Source organism: Zalophus californianus, chromosome 4, assembly GCF_009762305.2.
Source record: "Zalophus californianus isolate mZalCal1 chromosome 4, mZalCal1.pri.v2, whole genome shotgun sequence".
Classification (NCBI taxonomy): domain Eukaryota; kingdom Metazoa; phylum Chordata; class Mammalia; order Carnivora; family Otariidae; genus Zalophus; species Zalophus californianus.
The window spans coordinates 105,586,458-105,601,358 of record NC_045598.1 but is presented as its reverse complement, the minus strand read 5'-3'; the positions used below and the strand labels follow the sequence as shown (position 1 = coordinate 105,601,358).

General features: G+C 43.0%; 2 protein-coding genes across 2 annotated transcripts; both read left to right on the top strand.

The window, feature by feature from the left end:
- The first annotated feature begins 5,638 nt into the window (after positions 1-5,638).
- LOC118356890 (probable protein BRICK1) lies at positions 5,639-6,558 on the top strand. The gene is made up of 2 exons (XM_035727062.1): positions 5,639-5,650; positions 6,292-6,558. The coding sequence occupies exons 1-2, from the start codon at positions 5,639-5,641 to the stop codon at positions 6,556-6,558; spliced, it is 279 nt and encodes a 92-aa protein (XP_035582955.1).
- A 7,774-nt stretch (positions 6,559-14,332) lies between these two features.
- On the top strand, positions 14,333-14,901 carry LOC113930972 (28S ribosomal protein S36, mitochondrial-like). The gene has a single exon (XM_035727146.1). The coding sequence runs from the start codon at positions 14,333-14,335 to the stop codon at positions 14,642-14,644; it is 312 nt and encodes a 103-aa protein (XP_035583039.1). The 3' UTR covers positions 14,645-14,901.

Below are 14,901 nucleotides of genomic sequence, written 5' to 3'. Positions count from 1 at the left end.
ACTTTCCCCATCTTTGAGTCCCTATCCCTAACTGAATCACATCTGCAAAGTCCTTTTTGCTCTATGAAGTAACATATTTACGGGTTCCTAGGACAAAGATGTGGCCACATTTGGGAAGCCATTATTCTGCATTATTGCAGTGATACAGGGGTGAACACAGGAGGTGACATCCCTGCTCCGGTGGAGAGTCTCCTCCAGTGTAGGAGAAACAGAAACTAAACGGGTGAATTAATTGATAAGACACTGAAATGTGCTATGAAGAAAATTTTGAGAGGGCATCATGATGGCAGCTAGGTACGGAGAATGGTTGGAGAAGCCTCTCTGAAGAGGAGGCTTTGGAGCCAAAGCCTGAAGGAGTAGAAGCCAATTACTGGCTCCCTTGCCTCCATGGTCCCCCTGGAATCCTTTGGAGATTTTTAGTAAATTTGGGACCTGTTAGTTCAGGAAATGAGTTGACTTTAACCCTCCCTACTGAATGCGCTCTATTAAGCAGACCAGTTCCAACTCATAACTATTGATTTGTCACCTCTGCCCCAGGAATTTTAGTCTCTAGCCTTTCTGAATTTCAAGTCAAGATCAAGAACCAACCCTGCCTCTTTAGGATTAAGAACAGCACCCAGCACTGTTTCATGCGTATTATTTGGCATAAAAGCCCTAGGACTGCAATGCAATGGCAGAGACCAATTGGGAATAATTTTTTTAAAGATTTTATTTATTTATTTATTTATTTATTTATTTATTTGAGAGAGAGAGCACAAGCAGAGTGAGGGGCAGAGAGAGAGGGAGAAGCAGACTCCCCACTGACTCAAGGATCCTGACCTGAGCCTAAGTCATCCGCTTAACCGACTGAGCCACCCAGGTGCCCCCAGTTGGGAGTAATTTAAATCCTTAGCCACTTAAATTTGATTCCTGTGGACATAATTTCCAAAACCTTTTCAGAGAAGTTTAAAGTGGATGGGCCTCAGCAAGAGTTTCATTCATCACTGAGTCCTGGGGCCAGGGAAACCAGGTCCTTGATCCATCCATTCAGTGAACTGTACTTGCGTCTCTCAAGTTCTGTAGTGCCTCAGGAGGAATATGAAATGAGACCCTGGGACCAGCAGAATGCCAGAGCAACTGGCTTCCCTTGGGAAGAAAACATCTTTCTCTCTAGGTTGTTAAAAAGAGGGTTTTATGTATGTTGGTGGGGACAAGGAGAGCATGGTCTCAAGGAGTCAGCCAGCTAAATAAGGAATTACAAAAAGAACGCAACATTCTCACCCCAGCTAATGGAAGACTTTCTCCTCTTCAGTTCTTTGCCTCCCCACCCAACTCCCCAGAAAATGGTTAGTTTATCCTGGTGTGTGGCTGGGATTCCTGCAATGACACTCTTTGCATCTTGTCTCCCTGGTTGTCCTTTGTTTTCTCCAAAATAGTATCTTACTTCAGAATGATTTTCTCTTTGATTGCCAAGACAAATTCGATACATTGATACATGCACAAATTAAATACCCTAACTCTGTGATTATAAAAATATTTTAGGGGGGAGGGGGGATGGGTTAGCCCAGTGATGGGTATTAAGGAGGGCACGTACTACATGGAGCACTGGGTGTTATGCGCAAACAATGCATCGTGGATCACCACATCAAAAACTAATGATGTATTGTATGGTGACTAACATAACATAATAAAATTAAAAAAAATAAAAAACATATTTTATATGAGATTCCTGTTTTCCTTTTTCTTTTTTTTTTTTTTTAAGATTTTATTTATTTATTTGACAGAGAGAGACACAGCGAGGGAAGGAACATAAGCAGGGGGAGAGGCAGAGGGAGAAGCAGGCTCCCCGCAGAGCAGGGAATCCAATGTGGGACTCGATCCCAGGACCCTGGGATCATGACCTGAGCTGAAGGCAGACGCTTAACGACTGAGCCACCCAGGCGCCCCCTGTTTTCCTTTTTCTAAACAGCTTTATTGGGGTATAATTGACACACAGTAAACTGCATAAATGTAAACGTACAATTTGATAGTTTTGAGATACGTATAGGTATCTATGTGTACGTCTATATTTATATCCATGAAATCCTCACTGCAATCAAGATAGTGAACATATCCATCCACCAGAAATTGGGGGTAGGTGGGGAGTTAGGGGTGAATATGTTCTCCCTGGGTTTTAATCTCTTGTTACCAGCTCACAAATTTGTACTCTGGGTAATGAGAAGAGATGAATCATTCATAAAAACTTTTTTTCTACAAAAGTGGGCAGAAAGAAAAACAACTTCCCACCCACTTGGCAGGTGACCAGTTGTTCATTAACCTAAATCATGTCACTGCACTGTCAGTTCCCTTTCTTCATTGTGCACAGGACTGAGCTGGAATGCAAAGGGCTGGGGAAAGAGCCCAGCTGGTGTCCCAGGCCAGCTCCTGGCTGCCCTGGATGGAAGCAGGAAGAGATTTTTGCCCTTAGTTCCTTGACAAGCCTGCAGTCCATCTTCATTGGGTACCATGTCCTTTAGCCCAGGGCTTCAGGCATGAGTTCTGTATCTACCCCAGCTCCTCAATCTTCCCTATGGTCTAAGAGGAAGAGATACATCTGTTCATTTATCCTTCATTCTAAAGCCAGTCTCTCGGGGTGCCTGGGTGGCTCAGTTGGTTAAGCGACTGTCTTCAGCTCGGGTTGTGATCCTGGGGTCCTGGGATTGAGTCCCGCATTGGGCTCCCTGCCCCTCGAGGAGCCTGCTTCTCCCTCTCCCTCTGCCTGCAGCTCCCCCCGCTTGTGGCTCTCTCTCTGTCAAATATATAAATAAAATCTTTAAAAACAAATAAAGAGGGGCACCTGGGTGGCTCAGTCGTTAGGCGTCTGCTTTCGGCTCAGGTCATGATCCCAGGGTCCTGGGATCGAGCCCCGCATCGGGCTCCCTGCTCCGCGGGAAGCCTGCTTCTCCCTCTCCCACTCCCCCTGCTTGTGTTCCCTCTCTCGCTGTGTCTCTCTCTGTCAAATAAAATCTTTAAAAAAATGAAAAATAAAAATAAATAAATAAATAAAGCCAGTCTCTCTTCCAGTATCTAGACTTAATAATTCCCGTTCTTCTCAATCCTTCAGCAGTGTTTATTGAAGACCTACCAGGTGCCAGGCACTGTTCTAGGCTCCTGGAATATTCCAGAAGTCAAAACAGATAGAAATCCTTGCCTTTGTGAGCTTACATCCTAGTGAAGCAGGGCAACTATAAGAACCTAAATAGAACCCAGCTTCCACCAATTTCCCTTTCCCCTCTATCATCTTCGCTAATTCACTCTCTGAGTTACTTTGCTTCTGACCTCAAAGATGTATAGGAGAACCATATCCCCTTCCTTTCGCCACTTGTAGCTGCTATCCTATCTCTTTCCTTTCTATTCGCCATTGCCTGTGTCAGTTTGTACCCAGTGGTTCTGAGTCCCCTTTGTCCCTCCTCCATAGTTGAGCTCAGAAACTGAAGACCTCTTTTCAGTGCTCCTTCTCCCGGATGTCTCTTGTTCCTCTGCTTCCTAGTCTTCCACACTCCAGCCCCTCACCTGTCTCCAGCACAGGCCCTCCTTCCCAGTCTCCTAACTGTAGACAAGGCTCTCTCCTCTGCCCTCAGCTCTCCTCCCTCATTCCCATGCCTTCTACTGCCACCCTCAAAAGCAGGTAACTCTCACATCTCCATTTTAAATGCTGACCTCCTGTCAGTGTACAAAATCTGTATTTCCAGCTTTCTCTAGGACTTCTGCGCTTCTGCATCACCTTTACTTCAGACACATACAAACCAGGGGCATTAACTTCCCCAGTTCACCAACTCTTCTCAGCCTCCCTGTCTCTGCTAGTGGTAGTCCTCAGTCTCTCCAGGATCTGAAGGAGAGACTCCTTGCTTAGAATGGTACCAGAAACTAGCCAGCTACCCTAACCAAGGTGATAAATAAACACACACACAAACAAATAAAGCAAGCTTGTGGGAATATGTGGGGGTGATCCCAGCCTCTGGCAAAGAAGGCTAGAAAGCAGCCTTTTACTTCAAAGGAAGACTTACCTTCAATATGTTGAAGTCAGAGGGCAAAGGAGGAATGCACAGGGCACGGGAGTGAATGTCCGGGGAGGTGGGAATGCCTGAGAGCCTCGGGGTAAGGCGGTTGGAAGCAGGAGGGAGAGCAGAGATAGGGATCTAGAGTCAGCTATTTGCTGATTCTGTATCCTGGGCATGGCTGGTTCCAAGAGGGTTTTGCTCCCATTAGCCATGAACTGATGTGGGATGACAATGATAGAAAGCAGGAAACAACTGTCGTGGCCAAGAAGAGCCTAAGTAGACATTATGAATAAATAGTAAGTGGTATCCTGGATGGGGTCCTGGAACTGAAACAGAATATGAGACTAAAACACTAAGGAAATCTGAGTAAAGCATGAAATTTAGTTAATAATAACACAGCACTATTGGCTCATTAATTGTGATAAAGTTACCATACTAATATAAGATGTTAATAATAGGAAAAACTGGGTTTAGGGTAGATGAGAACACTTACTCTTATGGTACCTACTATTTTTGCAACTTTGTGGTAAATCTGAAATAATTCTTAAGTTGTTTATTGAAAAATTAAAAGCAGGGGCACCTGACTGGCTTAGTCAGTAGAGCATCTGACTCTTGATCTCAGGTTGTAAGTTCAAGCCCCATGTTGGGTGTAGAGATTACTTAAAAATAAAATCTTTTAGGGCACCTGGGTGGCTCAGTCGTTAAGTGTCTGCCTTCAGCTCAGGTCATGATCCCAGGGTCCTGGGATCAAGCCCCACATCGGGCTCCCTGCTCTGCGGGAAGCCTGCTTCTCCCTCTCCCACTCCCCTGCTTGTGTTTCCTCTCACACTGTGTCTCTCTCTGTCAAATAAATAAATAAAATCTTTAAAAAATAAAATAAAATAAAATCTTTTTTAAAATTAAAAAAAGGAAAGAAGTCACATAGATAAAGATGAATATCATGATTTTCACTTATATGTGGAATCTGAAAAACAAAACAAATGGGGGCACCTGGCTGGCTCAGTCAGTGGAGCATGCGACTCTTGATCTCAGGGTTGTAGAGATTATTAAAGTCTCTGGGTGTAGAGATTATTAAAAATAAAATCTTAAAAAATTACATAAAAAAACAAATGAACAAACAAAATAAAACAGAAACAGGCTCATAAATACAGAGAAAAACTGGTGGTTGCCAAGAGAAATAGGTGAAGGGGATTAAGAAGTACCCCCCCAATAATGCTGCAAATAAAATCAAAAGACTCATAAGTCAAGGATAATATATTTGTAACTCATATAACAAGCAAAGAGCTACTTAATTTATATAAAGAAATACTAAAGGTAAACAACCTATAGTATTAGAACAAAGGATAGCAATAGGCAATTCACAAAAGGGAAAAAGAAAAATGACTAATACATAAACATGTTCAACTTCACACATGATTACATACATGCAAATTAAAACAACTGCAACGATCAGATTGGCAAATGTTTTAAAGTTTGGAAATTCACAGTTAGTAAGCTGTGAGAAAATAGACATTCTCAAATATTCTTGCTAGGAGTGAAAATTAGTACAAACTTTTTGGAGAGCAACAAGGCAATCGTGATCATTATTTGAAATACAAATATCCTTTGGCTTGGCCGCAATGCTACTGAGGGTATAGTGTCTGAATGTGATGTCAAGAATTGCTGAAGTGTGTGTGTTTATATACATACATACTGAATGCAGCTCTGTGTAACTGCGCAGGTCATACGGCCCGGAAGCTGGGCCTCTCTCTAAACACAGCTCATTCTCATTATTTGTGGGTTCTATATTTGTCAATTTGCCTACTGGCTAAAACTTACTTGTAGCCTCCCAATCAATACTCTTAACACTTTCATGGTCATCCATGGACACGTACAGAGCAGCAAACAATCTGAGTCACAGGACAGGTTTGTTCCCAGCTGAGGTCCAACAAAGGAGCGCTCTGCCTTCTTTTTTTAGCTCTGATCCTACAAACAAGTGTCCTACTCATAGTCTATGTAGTGTCATGTTTTTCACATTTTTTGGTGCCGTTGGTGATTTCACTGTTTAAAATGGCCCCCAACTGTTGTGCTGAAGGGCTGTCTAGTGTGCCCAAGCTCAAGAAAACTTCAATGTGCCCTAGAGAGAAAATAGGCATTAGATAAGCTCCCTTCAGGCATGAGTCACAGTGCTCTTGGTCATGAGCTCAATGTTAATGAATCAACAATACATATTAAATAAGGTGTCTTTAAACAGAAATACACAAAACCAAAGTTATGCTTGATCAGTTGAAAGTGTTATGATCAGGCAGTGGCTCCTCATCAGGTGGCAGCCATTGCGGGTCAAGAGGATCCAGTGCAGCCGGAGAGTCACCAGGACTGGGCGAACCGGGAATACATTGAAGTCTTCACCAGCAGCATCAAGAAAATCGCGGACTTTCTCAACTCATTTGATATGTCTTGTCATTCAAGACTTGCAACACTAAACAAGAAATTGACAGCCCTCGAACGGAGAATAGAGTACATTGAAGCACGGGTGACAAAAGGTAAGACCCTTACCTAGAACTACACCATGCTGCTGCTGGGAAGTTGCTTTACGGAATACAGGCCAATGCGGGAAAGGCCCCAGCAGCCTCAGCTCCTCCCTCTCTCCTTAAAGAGCAACAGGGCTTATTCTTGTTTTTCTTTTTTCAAAAGCGTGGCCTTTGGGCTCTGCCACGTACATCAGTGTGTGATGTGGCATGTGGGAAGACGTCCAGGGGAGCTCTTGGAACCAACATTAGGCATTTTATCTCTTAAGTAACATTTTGTAGAACTGTTCGTCAGTGTATTTGAGGTGCTCCGAGCCAAACGTTAGGACTCTTTGTCAAGGTCCTCCCCACCTCTCTTTCTCTCTCTCTCTCTGACTTTCCTTACAGCTCTCATTGCCTCTGCATTGATTCTATAAACAGTCTTTGTCTCCTTTCCACCTTTGGTGGGGGGTGGAAGGCAGTCCTGACTGAGACACTTACGCCCTGGCAAGGTGGCCACCAGAGAATGTTGTTCCTAACCCACCAGTTTCTTGTCCTTTTGGGGAGGTCAAGGCCAGGCCCCCACTTGGCTTGAAGGGACATTTTCAGATTTTTCTTTTTGTCACTTGGGTTGTCTTTGCCTCTCATATTTCCCTAATAAACTCCTCAACTTAAAAAAAAAAAAGAAAATGTTATGATCAGAGACTTGCAAGAATCTAACCCTGTGTTTCCCTAAGAGCAATGGTTCTATATTTGCTAATTCAGTGCTGGAGACAAATTTATAGAACATAACTACCAGGAAAAACAGAGTCAACCATTTATATACAGGTATATGCTTAAAACTTACTTGAAGGGCGCCTGGGTGGCTCAGTCGTTAAGCATCTGCCTTCGGCTCAGGTCATGATCCCGAGGTCCTGGGATCGAGCCCCACATCGGGCTCCCTGCTCCGCGGGAAGCCTGCTTCTCCCTCTCCCACTCCCCCTGCTTGTGTTCCCTCTCTTGCTGTGTCTCTCTCTGTCAAATAAATAAATAAAACCTTTAAAAAAAAAAACCTTACTTGAAGTACACAAGAAATCTTTAAGAGTGCTTACCTTTGTAAAGCCAGACTAGGGGTGGCAAAGACAAGGGAGACTTTTATTTTTCATTTTATACCTTTATGTACTATTCAATTTTTTTTAACTCTAAGCATATCTTACTTTTTTTACTTTCTGAAAATAAATTTAAAACCAAACATCTCACAAATTCCTCTCATCTCACGTCTAGTACAACATTAAATCAGGTCCTCACCACCTCAAGTCAGAATTATTATAACTATAATTATTTTATTATTATAACCACCTCAAGCCAGAATTATTATAACTGTCCTTCCCACTCCTGGTCTTTTCTCTTCTCCAGTCTTTCCAGAAAACCACTGCCAGATGAATCTTCCCAAAACACCATTTCCATCATGTCATTTCCCTCTGAAAAATGTCAACAATTCTCCATTGCCTCCTACAGTCTTTCAGAGTCCTATGCAATCAGGTGTCAACCTTAGCTCTCTCTGTTGCCCAATTGCAATTCTACACCCTGCCATCTCTTCTCATTCTCCACCACCTGCCCCCATACCATGTTGGTTTCTACCTCCATGCCTTCACCTGGATCCGGCCACACCTCTGTCTTCCCAAATCTGCTCACTCTTTGGTTTCACTACCTTATTGAAACCCTTCTTAATTTCTTTTTCCCTGTAATTTTTCCCATTTCTGTTTTTGTTCTTGTTTTATTTTGTTTTTAAGTAGATTCCACACCCAGGATGGAGCCCAACGCAGGGCTTGAATTCACAACCCTGAGCTGAGATTGAGTTACTTAACCAATTGAGCCACACAGGCACCCCCAATTTCTGAATTCTTATGGAACTAAGCCACACAATGAGTGTTGTAATATGTTATCTAGAAATCTCTAATTATATGTGTTTATTTTAAAAGCACTGAAGTACTTATTATATGCCTGATACTATCCTAATTACTTTACAAATATTATCTCATTTAATCTTCATGATGATCTTATGAGGTAGGTAGCATTATCACTCCTACTTAAAGTGTAGGAACTGAAGCAGAGAAGTTAGATAAGTTACCCAAGGTCACACAGTAAGTAGCAGAGGCAGCATTCACACCCAGACAGCCTGACTCTAGAGTCATGCTCTTAACCATATGCAATTCTGCCTGCTGATTACTCCAATGGATGTATTATATAACAAGTTCCTTGAGGAAGGGGAATATGTCTTCCATTTCTTCTCTTGAAAGGCCCTTATCATACTTAAGAAAGTCTTATTGCGGCGCCTGGGTGGCTTAGATGGTTGGGCATCTGCCTTCAGCTCGGGTCATGATCCTGGGGCCCTGGGATGGAGCCTGCATTGGACTCTCTGCTCGGCAGGGAGCCTGCTTCTCCCTCTCCCTCTGCCTGCAGCTCCCCTTGCTTGTGTGCGCTCTCTCTCTGTCTGTCAAATAAATAAATAAAATAATTAAAAAAAAAAAAAGGAAAGAAAGTCTTATCAACTTCCTGGAAGTTTCTGGACCTCATTTTTATGGGACGTTGACACATCTAGGTCTGGAAATGGACTTGGGACTTAGGAATTGAGCTAAGTATAGTTCCCTTGAATTTGCTAACTTCTCCTTCCTTTTCCTTGAATACCCCATTTTTCTCCCATAGATAGGCTAAGCAAAGCCCTCTGCTGACTTTAGCCCTCCCTCTGGCTTCCTCCTCACTCCTTAACAAAGCTCAGGTCTTGTGGCCACAAGAGGGCGAGATGGATATTGGTTCCTTTGGGAAGTCTCAATGAGTCACAGGAGAGCAAAAGGCAGGATTTCATTAATCCATCTGTCCATGAGATGAGGCCTAACCTGTAGGAAGGGACTGGAATGTGAATGACCTTATGGGATTTTTATGACAAAAGTCTAACCCAAAAGGAGATAGCAGGAGGGGAAAAATGAAGGGGAGTAAATTGGAGGGGGAGGTGAACCATGAGAGATGATAGACTCTGAAAAACAAACTGAGGGTTCTAGAGGGGAGGGGTGGGGGATGGGTTAGCCTGGTGATGGGTATTAAAGAGGGCACGTTCTGCGTGGAGCACTGGGTGTTATGCACAAACAATGAATCATGGAACACTACATCAAAAACTAATGATGTAATGTATGGTGATTAACACAACAATAAATAATTTAAAGAAAAAAAAAGTCTAACTCAAGCCTGTAAGTGATGAGGAATCATGGAAGAGTAACATGGCGAAGTTCACATTAGATGGGGATGAGAGATGTGTGGCTAGAGGTAGGGACTAATGTTAGGAGGCTATTTCGGTAGTTTAAGAAACGATGAACTAAGGCATGGTTGGGAGAATGGAAAGAAAAGTTAGAGTGTGAGAGAAATGAGCACAGTAAGTAGAGAAAACATTTCCCCTTCTGGCCTTCACAGCCAAACCCTTCTGGATTGTAAGTAATTACAATGGCTGGCAATGGACAAAAGTAGGAAATATACCTCCCATTGCCAGAGGACTTCATTCTCTCTCTTCTATTTCACACTTCAGGCTGTGTTTCTGGGTGTGCAAGCTAAGTGTGCCAGAGACTTCTAAGTACTCACCAACATCTCTGTTTTCCCCTTTTCTCTTTGCAAACAGCTAGACCACATTTCTTTCTTTCTTTCTTTTTAAGATTTTATTTACTTATTTTGACAGAGAGAGACAGCGAGAGAGGGAACACAAGCAGGGGGAAAGGGAGAAGCAGGCTCCCCGCCAAGCAGGGAGCCCGATGCGGGGCTTGATCCCAGGACCCTGTGATCACGACCTGAGCCCAAGGCAGACGCTTAATGGCTGAGCCACCCAGGCGCCCGTGGACGACATTTCTAACTTCCACTATGGTTAGACATGAACAGGAGACTAAGTTCTAGGGCGCCTGGGTGGCTCAGTTGGTTAAGCGACTGCCTTCGGCTCAGGTCATGATCCTGGAGTCCCGGGATCGGGTTCCGCATCGGGTCCCGCATCGGGCTCCCTGCTCGGCAGGGAGTCTGCTTCTCCCTCTGACCCTCTCCCCTCTCATGCTCTCTCTCTCTCATTCTCTCTCTCAAATAAATAAATAAAAATCTTTTAAAAAAAAAGGAGACTAAGTTCTAGCTGATGAAGGGAAGTAATGTACACTCTTGCTTCTAGATCACGTTTTTTGTTGTTTTTTTCTTTTCCTTCTCATTCATTGTGGACCAAAACTTTTGTAAAATACACTACAAATGAGTTACTGGAAAAAATGAAATTTTAACACAAAGACATTTAAATTAAATTCAGCAGACATAAAACGGCAGCAAAACGGTTATAAAACTTTCTAAAGGCTTAGTTTCCATTTCTGTACTTATCTTGTCATACCCAGTAACTGCACCAAACTGATACCAGTCCATACAGCCCATTTTGAGGGACATACCCTACTTCTAGGCCCACAAAAACTTCCCACATGTGCTCCTCCATGCCTTTTGTGGGCCTTCCTTAATTTAGGTCCTACCTCCTGCATGGAGGTGGGCTGTTCTGGCTAAGAAGCAAGAAATAAACAATTGAGGGCATCTAGCTGGCTCAGTTGGTAGAGCATGTGACTTTTGATGATCTTGGGGTTGTGGTTCGAGCCCCACATAGAGTGTAGAGTTTACTTAAAAATAAAAAATCTTTAGGGGCACCTGGGTGGCTCAGTCAGCTAAGCATCTGTCTTTGGCTCAGGTCATGATCCCAGGGTCCTAGGATGGAGCTCCGTGTCAGGGTCCTAGGATGGAGCCCTGTGTCTGGGCTCCCCGCTGAGCAGGGAGCCTGCTTCTCCCTCTTCTTCTGCCACTTCCCTGCTTGTGCTCACTCGCCCCTCTCTCATTCTTTGTTAAATGAATAAATAAATAGATAAAGTCTTTTAAAAAATATATAAAAGTCTTCAGAAAGAAAGGAAGATTTGTATTTGAGCCATTTTCCTTATTTGAATCTATCTGTTATAGCAATTATTCTAATTAATACAACATGCTTCCACTCTTTCACAAGAGTAATTCAGTCCAGAAAGACATTCTCAGTACATCTTTGTAGTAAGAGGGTAAGAACAACATGCTAGGATGGAATGTGGTACACAGTGTCTGTATCTTCATAGAGCAATGGTAAAAGGTAGGAAAAATGTTTCAGGTTGCAGAGGTACCTTAATACTAAAGTATTTGGGTGGATTTTTTTTTAAGATTTTTAAATTTTATTTTAAGCACAATCTACCCCTCCAACATGGGGCTCAAACGCATGACCCCAAGATCAGGAGTCTCATGCTCCACCAGCTGAGCCAGCCAGGTGCCCCAGTTTGGGCTTTTTTAAATTTGCATGTAGTTGACATAATGAATACTAAAGTATTTCTGTAGTTGGTCCTCGCTCTGCAGGATATCATTTCAGGATGAAATTCCATTTGGGGGGGCGCCTGGGTGGCTCAGATGGTTAAGCGTCTGCCTTCGGCTCAGGTCATGATCTCGGGGTCCTGGGATCAAGCCCCGCATCGGGCTCCTGCTCAGCGGGGAGCCTGCTTTCCCTCTCCCTCTACCGTTCCCCCTGCTTGTGCTCTTCCACTCTCTCTGTCAAATAAATAAATAAAATCTTTTAAAAAAATTCCATTTGGGAAAAAGCTGAAGAGTTTCTCTTAGACTCAAATATTAAAATGGTATAGTAGAAATATGTGCCTTGTATATAGTATCTATTCAACAACTGTTTGCTGATTCTGAATCTGAATGCCCAAGCCTTTCAGGGGGTTTTTTTTGTACAGAAACATCTTTTCTAGGATGAGATCCTCCCTCATTTGTTTTGTGTTGGTGTCTACTAATGGCTTGGCTGCAGGAAGTCCTTCTTGAATTATAACTTCCTTTCTTCCTTCTGTAATTACAGGATCTCTTCTTGCTCGCACTGGAGGTAGAAAGAGTGTTGACACCTGGCAGAGCTGTCTTATTGGAATAAATCCACTTTCCCAGAAGTAAAAGGGAGCACCATATGCTTGGGTAGGCTGTTCTTCAAACAAGAGAACTGGTGCTCCACAGAAAATGTGAAAAGTTAAGGAATCTGCAAGCTCTCAAAACCCCGGTTTATTTAATTAGGGATTTCATTTATTTATTGACCTCTGCAAACACTGAAAAATTAATTTGCCTCACTGCCCTACTACCAGGAGGCAGCAGCAATCTACCTAAAAGAGGTACCCTTGTGGGCAAGTGCCTGGGTTCTTCTGACTTGTTTCAAATCAGTAGATGATCCTGAGTAAGTAGCTACACCATTTTCTCCTCTACAAAATGTGAAAGGGAATCGTTTTCCCCCCAGAAGGAGAAGGTGATTTGTATTTTTCTATAGAAGTCTCTAATGTACAAGAAGAGCTAACTGAAGACCATGTTGAAAAAAAAAAAAAAAAGCACCGGACACCTGGGTGGCTCAGTTGGTTAAGCATCTGCTTCAGCTCCCATCATGATCCCAGAGTCCTGGGATCCAGCCCCGCATCAGGCTCCTTGGGAAAGCCTGCTTCTCCTCCTCCCTCTGCTACTCCCCCTGCTTGTGCACTTTCTCTCTCTCTCAAATAAATAAATAAAATATAAAGAAAAGAAAAGAAAAGCACTTGAATTTAATCCTGATACAGGGTCAAGCTCTTCTGATTTTTATTTTTTTAAAGATTATTTATTTATTTATTGGACAGAGAGAGACACAGTGAGAGAGGGAACACAAACAGGGGGGGTGGAGAGGGAGGAGCAGGCCTCCCGTGGAGCAGGGAGCCCAATGTGGGGCTCGATGCGGGGCTCGATCCCAGGACCCTGGGGCCATGACCTGAGCTGAAGGCAGACACCTAATGACTGAGCCACCCAGGCGCCCCAAGCTCTCTTGATTTTTAAGTGAAGAACTTGAACCACAGAAGTAAATAACTATAGCACAAAATTTAAACCCCATTAAAATTCTATTCAAACCCATTTAAATTCTACTAAAGCAGGAAGAGGGGCGCCTGGCTGACTCAATCTGTAGAGCGGGTGACTGTTGATCTCGGGGTGGTGAATTGAAGCCCCATGTTGGGCATTGAGCCTACAGGAAGGAAGGAAGGAAGGAAGGGAGGAAGGAAGGGTGAGAGAAGAAAGGAAAGAAAGAAGAAAGAAAGGAAAAGAAAGAGAAAAGAAAGAAAGAAAGAAAAAGAAAGAAGAAGAAGAAAGAAAGAAAGAAGAAGAAAGAAAGAAAGAAAAAGAAAGAAAGAAGAGAAAGAAAAAAAAAAAAGAAAGAAAGAAAAGAAAGAAAGAAAGAAAAAAGAAAGAAAGAAAAAGAAAGAAAGAAAGAAGAAAAAGAAAAGAAAGAAAGAAAGAAAATGGAAAGAAAGTGGAAGGCAAGAAAGAAAAAGAAATTCAGATGATAAGACACTGTTGGGTGGTAAAAGGGGGAGGAGGGGCTGGGGCTGAGAGGCAGACGGAAAAAGGAACCAGAGAAGGAAGAGGCAGAAACAGTGAAAGGGAGAAGTAGCGAACTCCGTGAGCAGAACTTGTGTGCTGGGTGCTTTACATCCATCATTTCACATTTGTTCACCGTGCATTCATGCATTTAAGGTTTTAAGCGGGGAGGGGGGGGGGGGACATGATCACATGCACATGTTTAAAAGGTCACTCTAGCAACAGAGAGGCGCATAGGTGGATGCAGGTAGACAATTTGGAGGCTGTTGTGTAAGTCTGAGAGAGAGGATGCTGGCTTGGTTTAAGAGCAGCTGCAAGAAGGACGCAGAGAGGCCCCCAGCTGCCCAGGATTCCTGTTATCTCTGCGCCTAGCGAGCGCCCCGGAAACTGCTGCCACATCCTGGGGTCATGATGGGCAGTAAGATGGCGTCTGCCAGCAGGGTCGTTCAGGTAGTCAAGCCACATACTCCATTAATAAGGTTCCCTGACAGAAGAGACAATCCTAAACCTAACGTATCAGAAGTTTTGAGATCAGCAGGACTACCGTCTCACTCTTCTTCAATTTCACAGCATTCTAAGGGAAGGAAATCCCCAGATTTGCTGGTGCATCAGGGTCCACCAGACACTGCAGAAATAATAAAAACATTACCTCAGAAATACAGAAGGAAACTTGTATCTCAAGAAGAAATTGAATTTATCCAACGTGGAGGTCCAGAATAATCACTGACAGTGTGGCTGCTGTTTGTCATCAGACAGAAGACTAGTCTTTACAATAAAAGACTTCCAAAATGGCACATGAGAAATTATATAGTAAATAACTTGAATAAATACTCTGCAAAAAAAAAAAGAAATCTAGAAAATTTAGATGGACAATTGTATCTCCTAATATATGTATCTTGGTCAGCTTCTCCACAAGCTTACCTAATTGTTTCTATGCTTATTAAAGTATACATTTTTAAATGTTAAAAAAAAAAAAA